The sequence below is a fragment of the Serinus canaria genome, chromosome 6, assembly GCF_022539315.1.
Source record: "Serinus canaria isolate serCan28SL12 chromosome 6, serCan2020, whole genome shotgun sequence".
Lineage (NCBI taxonomy): Eukaryota > Metazoa > Chordata > Aves > Passeriformes > Fringillidae > Serinus > Serinus canaria.
This window is the reverse complement of record NC_066320.1, coordinates 16,080,548-16,104,495: the sequence shown is the minus strand read 5'-3', so window position 1 is coordinate 16,104,495 and position 23,948 is coordinate 16,080,548. Positions and strand designations below refer to the sequence as shown.

Sequence of the window (23,948 nt, the reverse complement as noted above, 5' to 3'; positions counted from 1 at the left end):
AGCCTGGCCCAAACACCAGCCTGGCCCACACAAAAACCCGAAAGCGTGCTACTTGCAGCAGGAAACGCGTCTCTGGCACTTGGCAAGGATGAGAGTTCCTGGGAGCCTTTTCCGAGGAGGACTCCCCCAAGCGCCGCCACCGCGCGGAGCCTGCCCGGCCACTGCCCACAGCAACGATGGCGGCGCGAGGAGCGGCGGCGCGCGGAGCGGCAGTGCGCAGCCGCCCTGCCCTGCCCCGCCCTGCCGGGCCGCGCGCGCCTCGGCTGCTGGCGCGGCCACGTGACGCGTTCAAGCGCGCCGCGCGGGCCCCGCGCGCAAGGAGGACGGCGCGGCGGGGGCGCGCGGGCGATCAGGTGACCGCTAACCCCCGGCGGCGGTGGCGCGCGCCCGTTTTCGCCCTGCCCGCGGGGACCCGGGATGTGGGATACGGGATAAGGGACTGGGGACCCGGGACATAGTGCCGGGGAGCCCGGGGAACCCGGGAGGGGCTCTCCGGGATCCGCAGCGCGGGGGGCGGGAGACGGGAGACGGGCCAGGGGGCCGGGCAGGGTAAGGCGCAGCCTCTGCGGTACGGGGATCGACCCACGGTGCGGCGGCGCGGCGGGGGGGGCGTCCCGGTCCGTGCACCGCGTGCTCGGGGAACTCTGCGGCCTCGCTGTCAAGCCCCCACAGGGAATATGGCCCGCCGGTGGCGGAGAGCAGCCCGAGAGCAGTGAAAGCCGCCCAGCCCCTGTCGCCGCTCCCCCCCTGGGGCTCCGGCCGGGGTGACCTGCGCAACGGGAACACCGGTGCTCGCTCTCCGGGGTGTCTCCTTAGAGCCTCGAGGGAACTTCTGCTTGGCCATGGCGATGAGGCCACCAGTGCTTTTGGAGTATGTTGGTGATGTGCAGGGACCGCTGCTGGCCTTGCTTCATGAACTGTGGGTCAAAACATTGTGGCATCGCAGTGAATTTGAAGGGTGACAGGTATACCTTTCTCACAGCCACGTTATCCTTTCACAAAGTACATTTTATTCCAAAGAATAAAGCTGTACCCTCTGCATTAGGAGAGATGGTCATAAATGATATAAAGCATAAAGACACCAGTATACAGAATGATTCTCTTGTGCTCCTGCTTCAGCTAATTCAGCTTTCCTTTCCCATAAAGGAGTTCCCTCATTCATGGCTTGAGCCTGGCAGTCATAGGATGGACTGTCAACTCCTCTGCAGGCACTGAAGTGGCTTCAGAAACAGTGGCCGTGAGCCGAAGACTCGCACAGGTGACATACCTGCTCCGGTAAGGGCCCTGTGTCAGCAGACTATCCAGGTGCAGCTTTCCAGTGTAGATCTAGAGGGGAAGGCAGAGTCTGGCCACTGGCATTATTATCTTCTATCACTGTAGTTTTCTGGGACCAAGCTATGAACAAAAGTCTTATATTCATTTTAGAGCATTAAGCAGTTAATTGTGTTAACATTCATAGTGACCTCAGCCTGCTTTCCCTAGCAGCCACCCTGTGAAAGCACTTTCAGGGACTTCTTTAGCAAGAAAAACAAAAATAGATGCACTAAAATTGTCTGTAAACTGCCATTTAGCCTGGAAAGTTTTCTTTTAAGCTAGCAAAGTTTGAGTTAAGTAGTTCAGTGGAGCATAGCCATTGCTCATTCTCTGTCCTGCACGTCTTTTGAGACGTTCCCTCTGAGTCTGTATGTCACAGGCTCCACTGAGAGTGCCTTATATCCCAGAGAAATGCACTTCCCCAAGCACAGATACACCAAGCAGCATAAGACATGCTTTGTGCCTTTTCAGAAAAAAATTTCAGAGATCAGTGAACCATCCCTGTCCCATTATTCACTCACTGACACTTGAGCTAAATGAACCTTCTCAGATCAGATTTACATAAACTTGCTCTAACCTGTTCTGAGAAACATCCAAGGATACAACACCCACCTCCTTCCACTTGCAGAAACCTCTAGTCATCGGTAGGCAAATTTATGATCCCATAAAAGTTGATATACAGTTCCTTAGTTCAGAAACATTCTTCTAAATTGCTCAAGTCTGTCTTGTTAGTAAAAAGTCCAAGGCTCACAGTCATTCCCATTCCATCACGCTCACCATTTGAGAATGATTACTGAAGTTGGAGCTGAAAGAGCCTTCCAAAACAATCTAGCTGTATGCCAACAGTTCAGTTTCTTGCCTTTTTTTTTTTTTTTTTGAGGAAGACAGCTTCATATCAACTGTTCTTCAATATAACATAAGTACCTATTTCATACACCACAAGAGCAATGGTACTTTTAGAGGGATATTATTTCTACATTTGTTTTACAAAAAGCCCCACCAAGCAAACAAAATAAATTTGACATTAACACGTTGGGAAGGAGAATACAAGGGGATGGAGATTGTTTAGATTGCTAGGTTCTCAGGAGTGAAAGTAGGGTGGGAAACTGGCCAAAGTATCTAATACAGAAAACTAATAATTTTCACATTCACAATTTGAGAACTGATATGACTTTTCTCTGCCTGAGGTGAGGAAATACATCTGCCATGCGATGTTATGTGATTCAAATAAGCACTCCTGGCATTTCAAACTAAGCCTGTCTTAATGAGATGACATACAGTGCTCCACTGCTCATTCCGTGATAAAAAACCCCAGTGTTTAAAGACTGGGGTCTGTCAGAAAATGACGGGGATTTTCAGGAGCTGAAGGTCTCGTGTTCTGACAGTGCAAAACTGTAAGGCTGTAGCTGTGAGCAGAGCAATAGGAGTATCATTTCATCATATGCTTTTAAAAATAGATTCTGTGCAACATGTTACACAGAAACCGATATTGCAATAAGAAATGCAAAAGGACTTTCACAGATTTATTTGAATCAGCAACAACTAGTGAAGTGATCTTAAAACCCACATTGTAATTATGGCCAGAAGTTTAGAAGTATGGTAACATCTTTTCAGAAAAACTGAGCTCTCAGGAGAGTGATTTCTCCTGCCTTTGGGTTGTAGATCATTTTGTGCATTGTAAATCACTCTCACACAAAACTGAGCACATAGGATAAGCTCTCCTAGTGAATCTCCCCCTTAACTAGAAGAAGTGTAGCATTTGAAGGTTTAATGCAGAAGGAGTTTTGATGGCCCGAGTTACATAATTCTAAATTTGGCTGAGTGTCATGGGGTGGTTTTGTTTATATGCTGCTAACTCTGGAAGACTCATCTAGAGAAATGCCAAACCTTTCTGATTCCCATGGGACACCAGAATTGTCTGTTAGTAAGCTGTATGACTGTTCCACGAATGCTGTGTCAAACAGGCTGTCAGGGCCTAGTGTGGTTAAAATGAGACAGCTGCACTGATGGGAGCATGATGACCCTTGGAATCTCTCTGGCCAATGACCATAACAGTTTCTCTAAATGCAAGGCTGGTTTCCTTCCTGGGAAGAACTTGGAATTTGTCCACCCAGGAGCTCTGTAGACCCTAAGGGGAAGGAATAGTTTAGAAACAGCTTTTTTTCCACCCCATTCAGTCCAGGCTCAGTACTGATAGCCAAAGCAGGGCTGTGGGCAGCCCCCTTCTGCCACTGCTTCTGTAGGAGCTCTGTGATTCTTAGAACTCCCCTGAGTTTTGGGCTATCAAGTGCCCCTTGTTGCAGCTGCATCAACTCTAGAATGGTTCATTTACCAAGCACAACAACGGGCTCCTGTTTGGGCAGGATTCCATTGGCAGCCTATGCCTGACCTGAAGACCTTTGATATTTTGGCTGGCAGACTACTTGCCTGTGCCCTGCTTGGTATTTCCCTGTAAAATATACTCTAGGATGTCCTTTCTTTAGGAGACATTACCCTTCCTCCCACTCATTCCTGAGTCAAGTCCAAGCATCACTGCAAATGCTCTTAGCTGGAAGGTCCACCCCTTTCTGCAGGGAGTGTCCAAGCTCACTCCCTGTTTCTTCCTCACTGGACAGCACAGTCTTCCAGCTCAGAAGGGGTCCCTGGTTCCTGCAGCTGGACACATCTGCATTTCCAGTTTTCCTTCCCAGAGTGGACTTTTTAAATGTATGGTACAGCTGCATACTGACAGTATCAACACAGTCAGGAGGGGTCCAAGATATTGGGCTCCTTTTTCCAGTGGATCCTCATACTGCAGCTTTTTATGGATATCTTTGCCTGCTGTTACCCAGAGATGACAAGACAACAAGACATTGGAGAAGTCTGTGAATTGTTTTCATGGGAAGAGCACACTTGCCTATACCATACCTGCATTTTGATCTTGTTATTTTAATTTTGTTATAATTACATGGAGTTTTCTTTTTCCTTCTTTTTTTTTTTTTTTTTAAGGAAAAGGCTTAGAGAGACATGGAGATTGAAAGAATCATTCAAGACACACTGACATGCTTCATCCAGTCCCACATTCCTGCAGCAGATCTTAGGTACGTTGAGATGGGCAGTTCCAGTATCGTTGCTCCTGCATTGTCACTCTGTGCATTATACTGAATTCTGTCGTTTTCCTGTACTTGGTGTTGCGCTCTCTTAAGTCAGATCCAGGATGTAGGTAATTTGCACAGGCTCTGATGGGAATGCTGGAACAAGTATAGTTCAGCATTGCAATCTAGCAGTGGCATTTCTTTGATGACCAAGATGATTAATTTCCTGTCCAGTAATGCCCATTAGGATATGGGATTTCCTTCATTCCAGAGCACTCCCAAATGGCTTTCTGAGCAGGATCATCTATGTCAGGCCTCTCCCTATTTTGAGCTCTGTCTGTATGCAGAGATACAGCCACCTTGAGGCTGGAACACAGCAGCGAGTTCTGCAGCTGGTGGCAGCAGTGACACAAGCGTGGAGAGCAGCAAGCAGAGAACTGTATTCCACAGAAAGTGTAACTTAACAGAATATGACGACCTCACCTGAAATACCAGTCAATATAGAACAGCCAAGGTCTCGAACATTTGGAATATTTTGGTTAGCTCAGCTGAAGCACCCACAGGAGCACGGCCTCTGGAACACATGCTGGGGCTTTCATTCAGTGCTGCCTAGGAAGTAGGACCACATGCACTATTTATCAGTTAATGCTTCCCTCTCAACCATGGACCACCTGCTACTTGGTCTTAGGGGTGGTATCTCCTCATAACCTACAGTCAGCTGCTGCTGTATTAGAAAGACACAAGGTTAGGCAGAATGGGGAGGGAAGAGAAAGGAAAAAATGGGCCTGTTGTTCCTGCTGTCTGTGTTCTTTTTGTCTCCAGTGGGATGGATGATGTTTTCTTCTCTTATATCACGGGTGTCCTGGAAGAGCTGGGCTCACCAGAGTCCTCTGAAGAGACTTTTGACATGGACACCTTTGTGGAAATGATGGAGGCATATATCCCTGGTTTTGCAGAAATCCACAGGTATGTGATTGTTACTGGTTTGTATGTACATGCCATACATCGGGGGCCTGGCCCCAAGACCCCCAGTACTACAAATTCTTTTGTTATACCCAGTTGAAAATGTATTAGTACTAAACCTGAGCCATCATGATAACTCACTCTTTGCCTGAATACACAGATGCTAATCCTAATATAGTTTGCAAGCAGGGCCTCTGAAATACCAGTTGATTTTACTGGGCTTCCCATCAAGCCTTGTCTTTCTGTAAAATGGTAGCCAAGTAGGATAGGCTAGTGCATTTATTCCTCATGCTTATTATACAGCTTCTGTCTCTTGCAGTGGGGATGTTTGTGAAATGATGTTCTCCCTCTCAGAAAGGCTGGGTGAAGCTCGCAACAAAGGTGAGTTACACAAATAGTGTCAGCACAAGAAGATCTGTACATGTTTTTAGTCTTAATATTTGGAGTTGAACAATGTCACAGAAAAAGTACAAAGTTGTTTTGCCACAATTAGGAACTTAAAAGGTAGCCCAAAATGATTGACAGGCTTGGGGTTTTTTTCCAACATTCACTCAGTTTTTCGCATCAACAAATGGGATATGGGAGGTTGGAGTCACATGGAATACTGTCCAAGACACACTGAAGTGAAAAACACTTGATCAATTCTCCAAATGCCTCTATAGAGATCAAAGCCAGAGTAATAAGAAAGAAATAGCCACTTCAGGGCTGCTTGTTGAAATTCTGCTGTAAGTTAATTCTGAAAGAGGATTTCTGCCTGCCTCTGATAGCCATCTGCCTAAGTGGCTCTACCACCGGGCAGCCTTTATCAGGTGCATCATCACATAGGGTATCCAGCTGAATACATGTATCACATCTAACTTTGAGCATCCTCAAAGCTCACTTCCTGTTCATCCATGAACCCTGGCACAGATGCAAAATCAATGATGTGCTCTGACCTGCACTATGCAGGACTGCAGAAGACTACGCTGTGTCAATGGCCCTTTCTAACCTCAGCATTCACAGGCCAGCTGGATTGCTATATCAATTAGTTCCATGGGTACTTTCCACTAAAGAACAGACAGGTTGCAGTGACTGGATATCAAACCTTTCAGGACATAACCAGTCTGAGTTTTGCTGGTCTAGCAACATCACTGCTCTCTTGCCAGAAGGCTACACAATGTAGAATAGACAGTCCTGTCTTTAATCTTACTTGCTTCTTTCTTGAACTTGACAAAATCTTCTGCTCTGTTCCCCTGCATCCTACCCTTTGAGGATCCTGATGTAGCCAGAGTGTGGAAGGAAAGCACCATTCCAGTCTTAGGACAGAACAAAAGTGACATGGTTCTTCGTACAGTGGGAAAAAGAGCCTGTAAAAAAAGAGATGCATCAGAGTAACCTGATCACAGGATGTGCTGGCTTGCATGCAGCCTGGGGACTACCACAGTGTATTCCCAAGTTTAAAATCAAAACTACACCTTAGTTCAAAGAGCAAATACCAGGGAATTCTTAGAAATGGAAGTATCCACAACCGAAGCACTAGTGGACTGAGAATTAAAAAGTATAACTGAAATTGCAAGCACCCCATGCCCTTTACAGCCTGGAAATGTAGAACTCAGGCACTCCAGCTTGTGCTAGCACTGGCTTCCTGCAGATCAGTGGGAGCAGAGCTGCAGCCATCCCTGCTGAGGCCAGGAGAAACAGTAGTGCTTCCAAGTATTGTCACTTAAGAAGAGATTTACTTTGGCACACAATGCACTAGCAATGTAATGCCAACAGAAAGCACAGAGCTCTAGCCTTAGTGGGACTGTTCCTCAGGAGATATCACTGTGTCTTTAAGAAAAACTTGGCCAAAAGGCTGTGGAAAGCAGGAGTGAAGCATCCTCTGAAGATCTCACCAAGGGCCAGGAGGCTGGAGCTGGAGCCTGCAACGGGGAAAGACTGTGCACTCTAACAGACGGAGCCGGGGCCCAGGTATGAGTACCCCGCAGAGGAGCAGGAACACTGGGGACAGTCACACAGCCCTAGGCTACCAGCACCACCTGAGGGCATTTTCCACCTCTGAACAGCATAGGCTGTGACACAGCATCACTTTTGTCCATGATCTTCACCACTGTATGGCCTGAGCAAGACTGTCAGAAAATTATGTGCTGACAGACTGTGAGCCAATGCTCTGGCTCATCCTTTTCAGTGGCTGGAAAGGGTAAGCAAGAGCAATGGCTGAGAAAGCCTGTCCCAGTGCCTTCAGAGATCCCACAGCAGCTACAGGTACTGCAGTACCTTCTACATCAACCCCACCTTCCTCCCCTACACCCTGCTTGCTGTTTCTCCAGTACTGATCTATTCCTGCTCTGCAGTACAAGCATTCTGTGTCTACAGCATTCTAGCAAATGCTGCTATGGTGATGCCTTCTGATGTAGCATCAGGTCAGTGTTTAGCAGCCCCTTTCCTTTCTAATCAAAGTACATATAACTTCACAAGGTGGGCAGGAGTCAGGCATTCACACTACAGGGTCCAGGAAGCTCACTCTTAAGTATGGCCACACAGATGAGTCAGGTTACAGGAGCCCTCCTTTAAAGCAAGGTGAAATACAGAGGGAGAAGATTAAAGGAGAGTGAGAGGACTTGGTCTTTCCAAAGATACCGTCCCCTGTTAGCTTCAGGAATCAGGTTTAGTAATGATGGTAAGGAGAGAGCTTTCAGCGAAGGGCAAGCTGAATTTCCTGACTATGAAAAACAGAGGCCCTTTTCAGTAGCCCTCTCCTCACTGCATCCCCAACTTACCTCTGTCTTTTTCTCCAACTAGGAAGGTGCTGACTTGAAGGATGGGGTGGAGCTGCTACTGGAGATGTTTCCAGCCTGTACTGTGAGCCAGGCAGAGAAGGCTCTCGCCATGACCTTGGGGAACTTGGAAGAGGCAGTGCAGTTAATTGTGGAGGAGAAGGTGGAAATTGGCCCAGCAGGTGCGAGTGTGAAGGTACTGTACTCTGACCAGGATGGCAGTGGATCAAGGAGCAGGGCAGAGCTCAGGGACATACAAGTGTCACAGCTGTCTGTTACAAACAGAAATTTTGACTGCACAAACTTTATGCAAAATAAGCCAGGAGGATCATGCAGAGCAACAGCTCCTCTCCCTCCTCTGGCTCTCTTAGTATAGGCTGTGCCCACCAAGGCAGCACGCCAGTGGAGCTGTGACTGGCACCCCTTTCCCCCCGGAGTGTTCCACCAGCAGCTGGGTTCACTGAGCTAGCAGGTAAGCTGTATGCCCTGTTGTATTATTTATACACCAACTTGTCTCCTCCCAGGAACTGGCACGGCCCCGCAGAGCACCCAATCACGAGGAACTAAAACAGGTCATCTTACAGAAGTAAGTACCCAGCAGCAAAGAACCCCTTGTTTTTCTCCAAATCAGTGAAGAGGTAGCAGTTTGGGGAACAATGTGGTCTATAAAGAACTAGGTGTGGGTACTGGCTGAACACATCTAAGCACAAATACAATCATCATCTGGAAAGAAATAAAAAAAAAAAGAAAAAACCAACCAACCAAACACATACACACAAAAAACCCAAACAAACAACCCACAAAACCTAAACAACAGAACAGGTTTGGTTTCTTTTAGAGCTCTGGCACAGAAACACATGACCTGTACCAGCTGGGTCACAGCACTGGCTGCATGCAAGGTTTCAGCCTCCTATAGATACAGTGTAAGTCACAGTGCTGTTAGCTGAGGTCCTGGGTAAAGGTTCAAGGCACAAACATCATGCTGCAGCTCAGGTAACAAACACATGGTGACCTGTAGAACTACAGTAACTCATTCATACCTCCATTCTTGGAGACAGTCCAAACAAGGTTACAGATACCTTCAAGAGACTGCCTGTACAACAGCACTGGGAAGATTAAATCTCAATTGATGAAGGTGTGAATTCAATGCATTTGAAGAAACCTCTCTGAAGTCCTCCTATGGACTTCTTGGGAATGAAAGTAGCTTGAGATTAGTTTACCTCTATTCATTTCTAAAAGCATTTAATTCTCAATGGGAGAACCCACACTGTGGTTTCATCTATCTGCTTTAAGATCTCATCTTTCATGAGTATCCTCATGCAGGCATGCAGCTTCCACACGTTTATCCAGCCACATCTTTTCCACTTTACATTCTCCCCAGGGACAGGATAACAGTCAATGGGCTAGGAAAGATAAAGCAAGGCAGAACAGCATCCAGGCAGAAGTAGTAATCCCTGTCCTTGCCCATGTCCTGTGCAGGCTCATTTCAGTGCGACAGGCAAGGGAACAAAAAATCACCAGCTTGTTATGTTTCTGAGAACTTCAGTTTAATGACATTTTGGCAACATCCTGTACTTTAAACATCACTCAAGCACAGGTACAGAAAGCAGATCGCCATAGCTGAAGATACACAAGAGTAACTATGCTAACTACTGAGGGAGAAGTCATGGTCACTTGTGCTAAACCAGCACCAAAATCTCAGAGAAGCAACTCAGCAGTACAGCAAGCAAATGCTTGGACCCTGATGTTTCAGTTACATAGGAAATGAGGTGATGCTTTTATCAAGTTGCTTCCAGCACAGACCTCTTTCACAGTCAAGAAGTAGGAGGAGTGTGAAAGGAACACCATCATTCAGGGCAAAAGCAGACAGATTGGTCCTGTAATCTCACCTATGTCTCCTTTGGCTGCCATCACTTGGACTGAGAAGGAACAAAGCTGCCCTGATGGCAGAACATACCAGAGCTCAGTACCTCTCTCAGTTCTGCAGTGGCTATCAGCATTCTCGACCACCTGAGTTTTCCATACCATTCACATGCAGCTAAGGATGCCACTCCAGGAGAATTCCGCTAGATTCTCACCAGAAGGATGACATAGTTCTTGCCCATTTCACCCAGAGGAAGAACATTAAGTTTTCCTAGCTGCAATCTAGGCAAGTAGGACACAAACCAGCCAGGGGACAAGGGACATAGGATATGAGTAGCCCCCAGCAATGTATGTTACAGTGTTCACTGAATGCTTCTTGTGTTTCAGATACATGATGGTGGATAGTGCAGATGATCAGAAAACACATCGGCCAGCTCCACCCAAAGAGGTAAGCAGGCCCATTCAAACCAGCAGTTTGAATGTCCCAAGGTTTAAAATAAAACCAGGCTGCAAAAAAAAACAACAGGGCAGGCCAAAGGCAGGTCCATTCATAGAACCTGTCAGTCAAAGAGGGAAGATTAGCTCAGCTAAGGTGCTGCAGGAAACGTCAGTTCTTAGCTTTCCTGACTACCATGGCTCTTGCTCCCTCGTCAGATAGCATCCCTCCCAGTTTTGGCCAAGATTCCCAACACAGACAATGGTAAAGCAGCCCACCCACCCACCTCCCATAGTGCAGCTCTGCTTTTGCTTGCCCCCTCCATTTCTCTAGCAGTGTGGCTGTCCATCCACTTGGTGTTCATATCTTTCCTCTCCAGGCTCCCAAGAAGTTGATCCGCTATATTGATAACCAGGTGGTGAGCACAAAAGGAGAGAGGTACAAAGACATCAAGAAGCCTGAGAGTGAGGAGATGAAAAGAACCTACATCAGCCTAAAACCAGCCAGGAAGTATAAGTTCCACTGATAACCAGGTCCTCCTGCTCTTCAGCCTTCCACCTCACTGCCAGGCATGGCAGGATGCATGTGTGGTGCTAGGAATGAGGTGACTCCACCTGCGACTAACTTGAACTAACCTGGAAGCCAGGACACTGCTTTCAGCTTCCTCAACTAACCTGGCTGAGGACAGACTTCTCTCCTTGTGTAGGTATCCTCTGCCCCCAGGGGCACACCGCAGTGGCTCTCCAGGATCTGGGCATTCTCTGCTATTCCTTGCATGGGACATTTTTAGATCTGAGATGTGGCATGTGCTTTTGCAGCAACCTCTTTAACAAGTCTTTGTGCACTGTTGCTTGAGTGCCAGTATTAATAAAGATGATGTAAGTTGGTGTGTAGTTCAGCCAGAGTGTGCACATGCTTTAAAACACTGCCTCCAAAGACAGGAGGAGGGTCATCCTCTCTTCCTCTAATTATTCCCTTCATCACATTCTCAAGATATAGCTGCTGTTTGATTAATTGCCTAGCAGATAAAAGGGCTTAGGCTCAACTCCAGAAGTAGGCTCCCCCTGCCAACACAATCTGCAGCTCTTTCCAGCTGATAGCAGAGTCAGTGCTCCAGCCACTTCTCACCACTGTTGAGAGCCAAAGCTCCAGCCACACAACGGAGCAAAATACAGTACCAGGCCTGGGCACTACTAAAATATTAAGTCAGATGCTGGAATGGACAAATGACAATGACCAACTGCTTTCAGTGACAGCACAGCTAGGTTTGGCATTTTTCTGTCAGTCAAACTGCCATTTGGAGCACAACTTCCACCCTGTTCCAGCCTCAACCAGCACGCTAGGCCTGGGCAGACACATTGCCTGCACTGGGGCCATGCTAGTCCTTTGGTGCCAGGCTAGCTAGTGGCTGTGAGCTGGAGCTAGGTTCACTGCCCTCCTCCCAGAACCCAGAGGGGCCTGCCCTCTCTCAAGAGGAGTGTTGATAGCTATTCTTTCTGCTCCAGCTGGTCTGCTTTGTTCCACAGCTCTGCTGGCATGCCCTGCACACCCACCCCAGGGAACAGTCCCCATCAAACACTGCCCTGCTTTCTGGACAGCTGCCGCTTAAAGATTTAAAATACAACAAATAATAAGTCCTATATATTAGCTGGCCTGACCAAGCACCTGTTCAGCACCATGGTGTTCCTGCAAATCACTCGCTCTTTCCACACCACTGCAGAGGGAGTTACTTTCCCCAGAGGCACCAATGAAGTCCACTTAGGAACACTCAGTGGCTGCCAAACAGCCCCAGAGGAAAGAGTGAGCCCCACTCAGGCCAGCCTCACCAATGGGACTGACCTCTCCCTCTGCACATCCCTACAGCAGCCAGTTCCGGCATCCTTCTGGGATCCCAGCATTGTGTCAGTCCCCCCCCTCCCCAGCAGCAGCAGTTCTAGATCTGAAGGTTGATGAAAGGGGCGAAGCCAACCACATCCTGCAGCAGAACAAGAGCCCTCTGCAGCGGAGGCTCCACATCCAGCTCCACCCCACGGCTTCGGAGGATGCTCAAGCTGGACTCAGCCACATTGTGGCAATGCTTGACCTTCAGCGAGCGCAACTTGGGACAGTACTCAGCCAGGACCCTGCCAAGAAAGACAGCATATGCAAGTTGCAAGTCAGGACTCCTAAGTGCACCGCTCACACTCCTCTTTACTCCCAGCAGCCTAGTGCTCGTGACTGCCACACACACACCATCCTTTGGGGACAGTCCCATGGTGGTATAAGATAAAGTCAAGGGACATCTGGATCCCAGACCTATCCTCCATGATATGCTGGAAATTTGCTATCAATACCACACAGCGCTTCCCCTGAAGGGCCTGCTAGTGGCTTCTCTCCCAGACTAAGCTCCTCTCCCCATCCCAGACACCTGCCATCCCCACCCTGGCCCCCCACATTGCTCAGTACCTGATGGAGTCATTCTTGACTCGTAGACACCCTGTGAGGTCCAAGTGCTCCAGCTCTGGGCAGCACTTGGCAGTCTCCTCAACTGCCACATCGCCCACATTGGCATTGACAGCCAGTGACAGAGACTTGAGCCTGCCGCACTTCTGCACCAGGTAGCAGATGGCCTCGTCCTTCAGCTGGCGACAGGCCGTCAGGTCCACAGCCTCCAGCGCCTTGCAGTGGTCAGCCAGGCTGCGCAGGGACAGGCTGTCCACCCACTCACAGTGAGCCAGGGAGAGCTGGCGCAGGTTGGGGCAGCTCAGCGAGATGGCCACCAGCGCGTGGCGGCTGAGCTGGGCACAGCCCTTCAGCTGGATCTGGTGCAGGTGGTGGTTCTGCCCAATGACCGGGAGCAGTTCCCGGTCTGTCAGCCAGTCGGAGCAGTTCTGGAGTGCCAGCTGCTGCAGAACTTCATTGTCCTTCAACAGGTTAACAAAAGCAGCCCGAGGGATGGCAGGTCCAATCTGTGTGGAGAACCCAGGAAGAATGAGGCATCCCCCCAGGGTTTCAGATAAGCCTGGTCCTCACCAAATACTCTCTCCCCTCCTCTCTATTTCTGTGACAATAGTGACCAAAGCCATCCCCTGTCCTCATCCCAGGGCAAAGCCTACCATCAGACTTTGCTCACCTCATGCCAACACTACTGCCACAAGCTAAATGATACTCTGGTTTCTCCATCCCACATTATGACTCCTGCATTTATATCCACATGATGAGCTCCACACCTCGGCTCTCCAAAAATCTCTGCTAGACCATTCTGTGTCCTCAAAGAATAGCAGCTACTCCAGTCTTTCCCAGTCCCAAGCAGTGGCTCCCAGGAATAGCACAAACTTTCCCTAAAGACCAAGCACAGAGTTATCTCCCATCGGACACAAACTACTGCACAACTTTTGTGAGGACATGCCACTCCAAAACTCCAAACTGCCAGCCAGTGCCCCATAATGGCCTGGGTGGGGTTTCCAGGCTTACTCCTCCCAGGGCCTCTTACTCAAGACACTGGCATTGCTGGGCCCTGAATCACTGCCTCTCCTCCCTAAGCCCATCTGTCCAGTTTGACACCTAAACTATTAACACAAGCTTCTGAGCAGAAACTACCCTCCTTGCCAAGGGTTTCTTCTCCCCACATAGATGCTCCCCTGTTAGTTCCAAAGCAGTAGAAAATGTGTGTCCTCCCCCAGCCTCAGAGCCATCCAATACCTGGCTTGAGTCAAAGCAGCGCATGTTGGCCAGGTACAGCTGGATGAGAGACTGGAACGACTTGCTGACCCTCTGCAGGCTCAGGAGTTGCTGCAGTGGTAGATGACAGAGGATGTGTGGAACCAAGATGTCTTCCCAGGGCAGGTCCAGGAGGCACCCCCTGGTTGGGGTCACACTCATCATCAGACACCAGAGAGCCAGGCTACGGCAGAAGCCAGGCAAGATCAGCTCACACCTACTGCTGGGTGCCTCTAGGAGGAACAGCCAGAAAGAAATACTCAGACTCAGCGATGATTCCCACAATCAGCCCACATGGAACAGCCCCTTGGCTAGCCATCAGCAGGGCACGTGCCTGCCACCTGCATCACCACCTCCCCAGCCTGGGACGTTCACTGCACAGGCATCCGAGTCTACCGGCCCACAAGTGCCCTCCAGGAGAGCTTGGGTGGGGCTTTCCATCAGCTGCTGAAGGAGGCCTTGTCCCTCAGCGAAGCAGCAAGAAGCTGCTGCAGCGGTGCCGCAGCAGTCGCACAGTAGCTGTGCCCAGCATTTACGTCCGAGCATCGCTCTACCTGTCAGCCAGTCCCCGCATCCAGTGCCGGGCCACTCGGGCACCCTGCAAGGGGGGAAACCAGGCGCTTGCACCTTCCCGCGGAAGAAACAAGGCTCCGGGCTCCCCGCAGGGAACCTCCCTCCGAGGAGCGGACGTTCAGCGTCGCTGCGGAGATGAGGCCTCGGGCCGCGAAGGGAAGGGGCAGAGGGGTCCTGGCAGCCCAAAGCCCACCGAGCTGCGGCTGGAGGCCGCGGTTACACTCGGCCCCAGCAGAGTCCGCACTTCGGGGGTCCTCACCCGAGGCTATTCCTGCCCCGCCGTCCCAAGGGGCCTCACTCGGCCCCCGAGCCGCCCCCGGGCTGCCCCGCCGCCACTGCGGGGCGGCCGCCGGGACCAGGACACCGTCCCGCTGCCCGCCGCAGCGTGCCCAGCCCAGCGTTTCTTTTCTTTGCCTTGCCTTGCAATGCCCTACCCTGCCCTGCTTTTCCCCGGCTCCCCGGTACCTGCGGCCCCGGCGGGACTCCCCCGGCCGCTCCATCCGGCGCCGCACCCGCCCTGGACACCGGCAGCTGCCCGTGACGTCACGGCGGCGGGCGGAAGTGCGCGCGCCCCGCCACCCCGCCTTCGGCCCCGCCCCCTGGCCGCGCCCCGGCGGCGGAGCGCGCTACCGGGAACGGCCCAGAGGCACCGGACCGCGGTGGGGAGTGCCGGGCGGCACAGCGGGCCACGGTGGTCACAGGTCCCACTGGTGTCGCAGCGACTCCCACAGGTTGCTCCCAGTGGCGCGGCGCGCACACCGGCTCTGGTGCCTCAGGGGGCGCAGCCGCTCCCCCGCTCACAGAGCCTGTCCCAGTTCCTCAGTTATCCCAGATCGCCAGTGCACACCAGGTCCCCATGGCCCCAGTTCCCCGGCGCACTCCGGTGGCTGCAGCCCCGCAGATACCCTGGCTCCCCAGGGCGCACCGCCTGTCCCAGTTCCTCGGCTATCCCGTCTCCCCGGCGCACGGGAGATCCCAGCGCACACCAGCCGCTTCAGTTCCCCACGGCCTCAATTCCCCGGCGCACAGCGGTTGCTCAGCCCCGCAGCTGCCTAGGTTCCCCGGAGCACACCGGCTGCCGCCGTTCCCCACGGCCCCGGTTGCCCGGTGCACACCGGCCGCCGCCGTTCCCCACGGCCCCGCTTTCCCGGCGCACGCCGGCTGCCCCCATTCCCCGGTCCCGGCGCACGCCCCGGCCCCGGCGGGCGGCCGCGCATGCGCAGCGCGGCGCCGCTGTCCGTTCAGCACTACGCGGAGCCGGGACACGCCGGTCCCGGTGAGCGACGGCCCCGCCAGACCCCCCAGCCAACTGCCCGGCTCCGCGGCCCCTCCAGCGGGCTGTGCAGCCCTTGCCCCTCGCAGCAGCGGACGAATCCCCCGGAAAGGCCAATCCCTGCAGCTCACAGTTCTCATAACATCCCCGACCGGCAGCCACTGGGCCCCGCTCCTCCGCCGGTACCGGGCTGTCCCCGCCCCGGGGCTGCCCGCTGCCCGCTGCTCCCAGCCCGCATCCTCCCACGCTGCCAACCGGCTCCTCGCGCTCCGCTCGGCCGCCGGTGCCCCACCTGCCTCCGCAGCCCCGGGCACAGGGCGGGGTCCCTCCCTTTGCCCGCAGTCCCCGCAGAGAAGCGGCCCGGGCTCCTGCCCGCGCAGTTGCCATAACGACCCCGTAGAAACGGACGCTGCTCCTTCCTCCCCGCTGTCGGTTTGCGGAGCGGGCACCGGCGGGCACCCGGTCCGCGTTGGTGCGGCAGTCGCACACCACACCGCCGAGCCGGCATAGGGCGTGTGGCTCCATCTCTGTCTCGGGACTGAGACCTGCTGACTTGTGCAGCATAGCATCGAGCTGCTGATTACTGCGGGTATAGAAACTATAACAAAATCCACCTGGTAAAAAAGCAGGGCCCACAGACAGTAAACAAATCCCAAATCCCTGCTCCCAAGTTTCCTGGAAAACAATGATCTGTTCATGCACTCTGCTCTGCTCATTTCCTCAAAACATAGAAACTGGTTTGTGGAAAGGTCTTCTTTCCTCTGGGGGGAAACTACTGTCTGCCCCAGGACACGTAGCACCTGCTCCTCGAGGATTCCAGTGGCTCTCTGAGTTAGCACAGTGCATTTCTCATTTAAAGGACAAGTGATGCAGGGTTTTAAATTTTCTGTTGTAGTTAAGAATGCCCTTGGCCATGTCCTGGGACAGCTCTTTTTTTCCCTGTGGTGATAGCACTCTGTTCTTGACTTCCAGCTGTGAAATGGAAAAGTGCCACCTGGCAGAGCCCCTTAATGTATAGAATTACTGGGCCTATGGGCAGGAGTGGTAGAAGCTGGATGTGAGGCTGGCTGGGGCCTAAGGTTCATAAGTGCCCCAAGGGCCTGAGAGCTCTTGGCCTGGGAGGGGTTTGGCCCATTGGCTGGCTACAGCTATTGAGATGTATATGTGAGGTACTAGGAATTATGGATATGTGTGTGATGTGGATATGCTGTGAAATGTTCATATTGTTCTGTTTTTTGTCCACAGGTTGTTTGCAGATGCAGAAAGAGCATCAGAGACTGTTAGTGTATTGTTGAGGTGTGTGCTGAGACACAGCTTTACCATCAGGATGTTCAGTGAACTCAGCAACCTAGGTCTACACCAATGGTAAGTATCCCAAACAGGTACTGGTTTTGTGCTCATGTCTGTCAAGTTTTCATGTCTGCATGCAGAGCAGTGGTGAAATGGCTGTACAGTACTGCAGTACAGGGCTTGGGGAGTGTTATCCACTGTAGTTGTGCAGGGAAGGGACAGCTCAAAGCAGACAAGCTTGAAGAACCAGAGCTTTATACTGCTAATCAAGACTTGCAGCAAGCTTCTGGCTTTCTGTTGGAATATATTCTGCCAAAGTTGGGTCTGCATTTCTCTTGAGAGGTGTCTGTAAATCTCCTTTTTAAGCTTCAGCTGGATGCCCATTTTTAGTTGATTCGTAATACCTCAAACAGGTCTGCCAAAATAGCTTTCTGAGTTGGACCTGGTGAATGCTGGGCTATGACACCTGCAGTTCTTGCAGGACAGCTGGGGGAGTGTATTGCACAGGTACCTTCAGCATGCAGGGGACCCTGTTCAGCCCCCTGGCACTCCTGTTATCCCAGTGACCACCAATGTCCTGTGGGGGAAAAGCAGGGCTACCGCATCAGGCCATGAGCTGATCCATAGTAATGAGTGACCAAGCTGAGCACCAGGGGGAGGAAGCAGATTAGCTCACAACAACTGCTGCTGCAGCTTTCTGGTATAGTCCTTGGAAACATACGGTGCGTGCAGCTTGCAGAGCCATAGCATAGTATCTTTAACCTCATAAACATCCCCTGAAATGAACAGAGACTTCAGCCAGCTCCACTGCTGCAAGTGGTGCTGATGCACAGCTATACTTCTGAAGAGTCTTGAGAAGTAGCCTGATCATCACTTCACCCTTTAGGAAGTGGAGATGAGATTTAGGAAAGTGGACCCTGAAGGAGGGCAAGTTTTGTGGTAAGAAGAACTAGCCTCAAGCCAGGAACACAAGGGATTTTTTCCCAGAGATGCTCCTGATTATCTAGCTATAATGGGCAAATCTCCCCCACTTACGTCTTTTGACTTTTCCCTTACATTGAAAAGTCAGTTATTTCCATGTCAGAGGTGTTTTTCAGATATTGGCTGGATTTCTGGAAGCCTGTGGGGGTTTCCAGAAGCTAGTGCTGTGCAAGGGTACAACTTATTTCTAGGAGGTCAATATGATGCCAAGCCAACATTATCCCAATGTTCTAGGATCTGTCACCTTGTATGATGGCTTGGCACCTTGCTGGCTAAATTAAATACCTTTAGCCTTGCAAAGACTTTGAGGCCATTTTTTTTACAATTTTCTACTAGTTTCAAGTGGGAGAAAAAACTTGTCAAGATCTTGTCAAGGACACCAGTAGCTCTGCAGTATTCACTCCTCTTAGATATGAGAGCTAGGTGAATGCAGCACCACAGAAGTTCAGTAAAGCCTCTCAACACTGTTTTTTCTTGGACTCTCACCAGGTTCTTTCAAAGGATCTAGCTCCATCTTTTCTCTGGTTGCAGGATAAGTCTGAGAGCCCACATCACTCTCAGGGCTGAAGTGGACCACAGCTGGACTTCTTGGTTGCATGGGAGAAGGTACTGAGCTCATAGGGTAAACTCTGCTGTCAGTCAGTGCTGAGATTGTGCAGTGTAACCAGACACCATTTCTAAGCTGGTAAAACAAGAACACATGGTGACTTCTGTTCAGCTCTTCCCAATACATGCCACCTTCCTACTTCTTATTCAGAAAATAATTTGACTATACAGTCAGAACTAAAAAAAAAAAAATAAATAAAAAGAAGTAAAACAAGACCAAGTTCTGCAAGTCAAGGTTGAAAGAGGATTATGCATGGTAAGTTCCCAGCTAAACAGAAATACAGGGCTGTTTCTGCAGCATCCCACTCATGAATCCCCTGCATTCAAGCTTTCAGTGTGTCCTTTGAATTTGTCTCCACACATTTCCATGACAGCCATTTTGCTCAATTTTCTGGCTATATATTTGTAATTACTCCTCTCTAACTGACCTTCAAGGCCTTTTACACAATCCTGGATGTGACTGTGTTCTTCCTGTTCTGGGTCAGACTGTGTGCCTTGGGCTTACTGTCTCTTTTCTGTATAAAATACTCGGTATTCATTGCTCTCATTTCCCTTTACACCCTTTCACCTTTCCCCATGTGAATCTTGACTCCAAAGGTATGGGGAAGGGATCACATCTTACTGCTGCATACATTAGCTGGAGAGCAGTCTGAAGATCTGTGCTGCAGCACAAGTCTGTCCTGGGAGGCTACACCAGAGTACGAGTGATTTGGGTTGTTTCAGACTAAATTTGTCTCTTTGGTGCAGTGACTCACCATGGTGAGGCAGGTCTGGTGAATGACCTGCTGGCACCCAGGAAGCTCTGTCTTCACTGGAGAGCCCACCCCACCACTCAGAAATCCCTTGCTTTCCTTCAAGACCATCTTTGCCTGAGCATCTTTTTACCAAGAGATACTCCCACACAATTGTTCCCCTAACTGCTGTGTAGGGAGATTATTTATGGCTCAAGCTGTGCTGAGGCCCCACCTCCCACGTCCCCAGGACAGGTTTTATCATGCTGTCATTTCTGCCTTCATCTTGACAGAGCAATGCTGGTGCAGGAGGAAGCCCGCTCCCTGTGCGGGTGCTGCCTGGGGCTGGGACAGAGTCTGAGAGGATTTCTGTAACAGCAGGTGTGCCTGGGGCATTACAGAAATATTTTGTTACAGCTCATTCTGAGGCCCAGCACACAGTGTTTGCTACCACCTCTCTACAAGTCCAGTCTTCCAAGCCCCTGTTCCTTCTGCAAGAGGGAGCAGCATAAGGCAGGGAGCTGGGACACTGGGTAGGACACTGGCAGATGGACAGGGAGCGGCCATCCCTCATGTAGAGTCTGCATGGGCTCTTCTCTCTGGTAAGACATTTTGCAGTCTGTATCCTCTTCTAGAATGTCTTTCGCCCTGAAAAATCCTGCCACGGTACCACATGAGTGTCCCATGCAGGGGAGCTGCAAAGAGGCACAGGACAGTACATGTTTGCTCTCCCCTGTTCCATGTCTGGGTGTGAGGGGCTTCAGGAAGGATCTCCAGCACTGTCTTTTTGCCTTGACTAAGCCACAGAACAGCATTTGTACAGGACTTTCCAAGGGGGGGGTGTTTTCACCATTTATCTTTAACCACAAGTCTAGTGCAATAACAGATAAGTGCATTGGCCCATTAAAGACTTGGCTCGTGCTGCAGTGGCTTTTGTAATATATGACTAAGATGTAGTTGGGTGTTGGCACTGGAGGTAGAAGGCATTAATTAGAGCCATGTAGTTATGCCTAGGCCCTGAAGGAACACATGCAACCTAACTGGTTGCCCTGGAGCCCTCAATGCGGAGGTGAGGGGAGTTCAGCTTCCTTTGCTTTCACTAGAACTCATCACCTGTGTGGCTGGAGTTGCTATTTCCACAATGCTTCCAGTCAGTTGGGTTGAGAAGAGCCTATCTGTTGATGGAGTGACTGTCCCCCCTTGCAGGCCAACACTGTGCCCTGAGGCTACAGTACAGCCCCACTGATTTTGGCAGCCGTGAGGCAGAATATGCCCTTGCACCCTTTGCAATGACTTTAGCACAAAGCATATCACAGAGGAAATGGCTCTGACAGCCCCCACCTAGGCTCAGAGAAGCAGCCCTGGGGTGCACTACAGTGTTTACCCCAAGTGGAGCTGCAGCTACAGCACCTTTCTAGAGACTGCCCCATGTGCCTTAGGGCAGGCTGAGCATGAGTGTCTCCTGGAGCCAGCTGAGGCAAAGAGCTCTTGTCTAACCCCTCTTCACCCAAATTTCATCTAGATCTGTACAGTTGTTCGGACGCTATGACATGTCAGGCTGATCTCTTCCAAGCTGGAAGTTCATTGTTGTGCTGCCCTGATGATACCCAGACCCTTCTGCCTTTGGGAGGGAAAACTCTATTGCAGACTTATGAAGATGACCAAAGACAGTGCTGGCAATATTTAGAAAACCCCTGGAAGTTCCCTTTTGCAGGACCTGGGAGGCTGAAAGGGATGACATGGAGTTGAGTGGATTCTAATACAGGAAGGACATGGTACCTGCAGGCAAGGACTGGAGGTCCTGAAGTACCCAAATGATAGTAAAGAGGGTTCCCAGTGCACTGCACTCCTATCTCCCTAACTAAGCCCACTAGATTGGAGCTGGGAGCTGAAGAGTGGGGAACATCTTGTCCCCTTCTGTCATCTGCCAGAGGGGTTTTCTGCTCCCTCCTGTCCTGCATCAGCTGGGGAGGGATTCACAGCAGGAGGGATCAGGAGAGCCAGGGTTAAATCCTGAAAAATCCTGATCCAAGTGAGGCTTATGTCAGTGTTGGCCAGACCCAGGTATGTGGACACATCTTTTGTGAGTTTCAGGGCTGTGGGAAGGTGAGTGGGATATGGTCACAAGACACTGTGAGGAGTGCAACAGCTACTGCTACGGCAGGGAAAACATGTTCTGGACATAAATGTGTTTTTTGTGAATGATCTGGATCTCCAGTCAGGGGGCCAGGAAAAGAGACCTCTCTTACCTTCTGCAGCTCTCAGCAGGGCTGCCTGCAGGTGCTGAGAAGGCACAGACATGCCTTGTCCTGGTATGGACACACTGGGGAAGTTCTGAGCTCTTCCACTTGGTTAAATTTGTCACTCTGGCTGTGGCTTAGAGAAAAGCCTTCCCCCTCCCTGCCCTTCTGCCATCAAGAAGCTGCTGAAGGAATCAGGTCGTTGATCCTTCAGCAGTGAGGCCCCTAATTAGCCCAGCTTCTTGGAGGCTGCCAGAAAAGCCGCCTGTGTCTAAGGCTGCTGAGTCCCCCAGTCCTCCGTGTGGGGGAGAGAGGCCCCTCACAGGCAGGAGCCTGGAGAAGGAAGGAGATGGCAGCACTTTGATGCATTAAATATGAGGAAAGCCTGCCCTGCCTGATGCTTTTTCTCCATGCCTGGGAGGGCAGAAGGAGACAGACTTTCTGGGTGACTGTGGGGGCAGGTGAGCTCGGAATTGGACTTGCTGCTGGCATGGAAAGCAGCAAGGAGAGGCAGCTCTTCCCAAATTCTCTTGTAGATACGATGTGCACATGAAGCCCCAGCTCCCCTGGGCTCTTTGTCTCACACACATTTAATAATGATTTTTGGGCTGGGTAATAAAGTGCTGTTTAATAGCAAACCGATCTGGCAACCTGTGAGGGCACAAAGTGCTGGCTCCCAGTCCAAGTGGCTGCCACACGCAGATCCAGTGCACTGGCAGCATAGGGTCCTGAAGCCCTGCCACAGCAGCCCTCACCTTGGTACCCAGCTGTCCCATATGATCTCTGCTCACACATGCCACTGGTGCCAGTGGAGTCCCCATGGCAAGGCGGGAGACAAAGGATAGGTGATTTTTCCCCCTTGTACCTATAAGTGGATTCTTGAGATTCGTGTGCCATTTACCATCCTTGAGGTGCCTAGTGACACTGTGACATCAAGTTCCTGGTGGCCTGAGACACCCTGGCACCCCTGGCTGTAGTGTGCTTCAGGGGATGACCTTTGGAGAGGTAAGTCCCTGGCAGAGAACCTGTGCTCCAGGGCAAGGACTTGCTGATGTTGGTTGATAGCCTGGACCACACAGCCACTTTTATCTTCTCATCCTCGTGGCTCTTAAGCAATGGTGGGGCACAGGGGAGCCTGTACCCTTTGGCGTAGGGCACAAGGCACAGGCCGTGAGTGCTCACGCATGCCACGTGCCAGTGGCAGGCCGTTCATATTGATGTGCACGCTGCTGGACGGAGAAATGGACACCAGGACACGGGCAAGTGAGTGGTGTGGCATTGGAAGAGGCACATCGCCCTCCGGGGTCGCACTGCCAGTGCACGAGACCCGGTTGGCACTGGCACAGGGTGTGTGCACACCGGAACCTGAGCATGTGGAGGATGCTACACGGGTGGGGACCCGCCCACACATGGGGACAGGCACCCCGGTGTGAAGTCGGCCGCTCCTCGTGTGCCCGTGCCACCGAGTGGGCGGGGCTTGGCGCCCTGCGAGGGTTTCCCATTGGCTGCCGTGGCTGTCAGCGGGGCGGAGTGACAGGACCGGGCCGGGATTAGCGCGGCAGGGAGCGGCGGGTTGCGGCCGGTGGCACCGTGCTGCACCGTATCGTACCGAACTGCACTGTACTGTATCGTACTGTACCGCGGCGCGCCCGACGGGCCGGGCCGAGCCGCGCCGGGCCGGCAGCAGCGCGGAGGAGCGGCGCGGAGGATGCGGTGGCGGCGGCGGCACTGCCGGTGAGACGCGGGGAACGGAGCGGAGCGGGGCGGGGCGCGGCGGGGACCGGAGGCCGAAACGGGGCGTCTGGGGAGCGGGGAAAGTTGCAGCAGTTGTTGCAGAGACCGGGGCGTCTCTGCGCCCCCGCGGCGGCGGTGACCGGGGGGCGGCGGCACGGGGCTAAGGTGGCACCCGGCGGGGCCGAGACCCACTCCGGCCCCCGTGTGCCGGTGCGGCGGGAAGAGCGCGGGGCCGATGCCCAAGCATGGGGAGATCGCGGCGGGCAGCTCCGCCAGCCCCCCTGGCCAGGGGTGCTCCCTCTTCATCCGGATGGATGTCACATCCACTCAGGGCTGATCCCGCCAAACGGGAGGTGCCGGGTGAGGGAAGCCGGGCGGGGGGGGCGGGGAGCGAAGAGCATGTTCAGCCTCAGCT

The 23,948-nt window shown here is 51.8% G+C and overlaps 2 protein-coding genes across 4 annotated transcripts; one reads left to right on the top strand and one right to left on the bottom strand.

Moving 5' to 3' along the window:
- Window positions 1–270: 270 nt before the first annotated feature.
- CUEDC2 (CUE domain containing 2) lies at window positions 271–11,304 on the top strand. 3 transcript variants are annotated; one of them, XM_050976478.1, is made up of 10 exons: window positions 271–353; window positions 1,147–1,275; window positions 4,303–4,394; window positions 5,211–5,354; window positions 5,671–5,732; window positions 7,168–7,301; window positions 8,133–8,303; window positions 8,632–8,693; window positions 10,358–10,418; window positions 10,786–11,304. In XM_050976478.1, exons 3-10 carry the CDS (start codon window positions 4,321–4,323, stop codon window positions 10,930–10,932), a joined length of 855 nt encoding a protein of 284 aa, XP_050832435.1. In that variant the 5' UTR covers window positions 271–353; window positions 1,147–1,275; window positions 4,303–4,320; the 3' UTR covers window positions 10,933–11,304. The 3 variants fall into 3 exon arrangements, with proteins under 3 accessions (XP_050832435.1, XP_018766408.1, XP_050832434.1); XM_018910863.3 differs by having other exon boundaries at window positions 5,258–5,354; window positions 10,358–10,928; XM_050976477.1 differs by having other exon boundaries at window positions 10,358–10,928.
- A 728-nt stretch (window positions 11,305–12,032) lies between these two features.
- On the bottom strand, window positions 12,033–15,225 carry FBXL15 (F-box and leucine rich repeat protein 15). Its single transcript, XM_030241338.2, has 4 exons — window positions 15,144–15,225; window positions 14,088–14,338; window positions 12,852–13,354; window positions 12,033–12,529 (listed from the first exon to the last, which is right to left on the bottom strand). Exons 2-4 carry the CDS (start codon window positions 14,268–14,270, stop codon window positions 12,340–12,342), a joined length of 876 nt encoding a protein of 291 aa, XP_030097198.1. The 5' UTR covers window positions 14,271–14,338; window positions 15,144–15,225; the 3' UTR covers window positions 12,033–12,339.
- Window positions 15,226–23,948: the final 8,723 nt, after the last annotated feature.

What these genes read in the sequence shown, in the direction of transcription:
- CUEDC2 (XM_050976477.1), top strand. Translation starts at nt 4,321, where the DNA reads ATGGAGATTGAAAGAATCATTCAAGACACACTGACATGCTTCATCCAG. An exon ending in CAGCAGGTGCGAGTGTGAAG is followed by an intron (nt 8,304 to 8,631) that starts GTACTGTACTCT and finishes GTCTCCTCCCAG; the next exon opens with GAACTGGCACGGCCCCGCAG. An exon ending in AAACAGGTCATCTTACAGAA is followed by an intron (nt 8,694 to 10,357) that starts GTAAGTACCCAG and finishes CTTGTGTTTCAG; the next exon opens with ATACATGATGGTGGATAGTG.
- FBXL15 (XM_030241338.2), bottom strand. Translation starts at nt 14,270, where the DNA reads ATGATGAGTGTGACCCCAACCAGGGGGTGCCTCCTGGACCTGCCCTGG. An exon ending in GCTGCTTTGACTCAAGCCAG is followed by an intron (nt 13,355 to 14,087) that starts GTATTGGATGGC and finishes TTCTCCACACAG; the next exon opens with ATTGGACCTGCCATCCCTCG. An exon ending in GTCAAGAATGACTCCATCAG is followed by an intron (nt 12,530 to 12,851) that starts GTACTGAGCAAT and finishes CTTTCTTGGCAG; the next exon opens with GGTCCTGGCTGAGTACTGTC.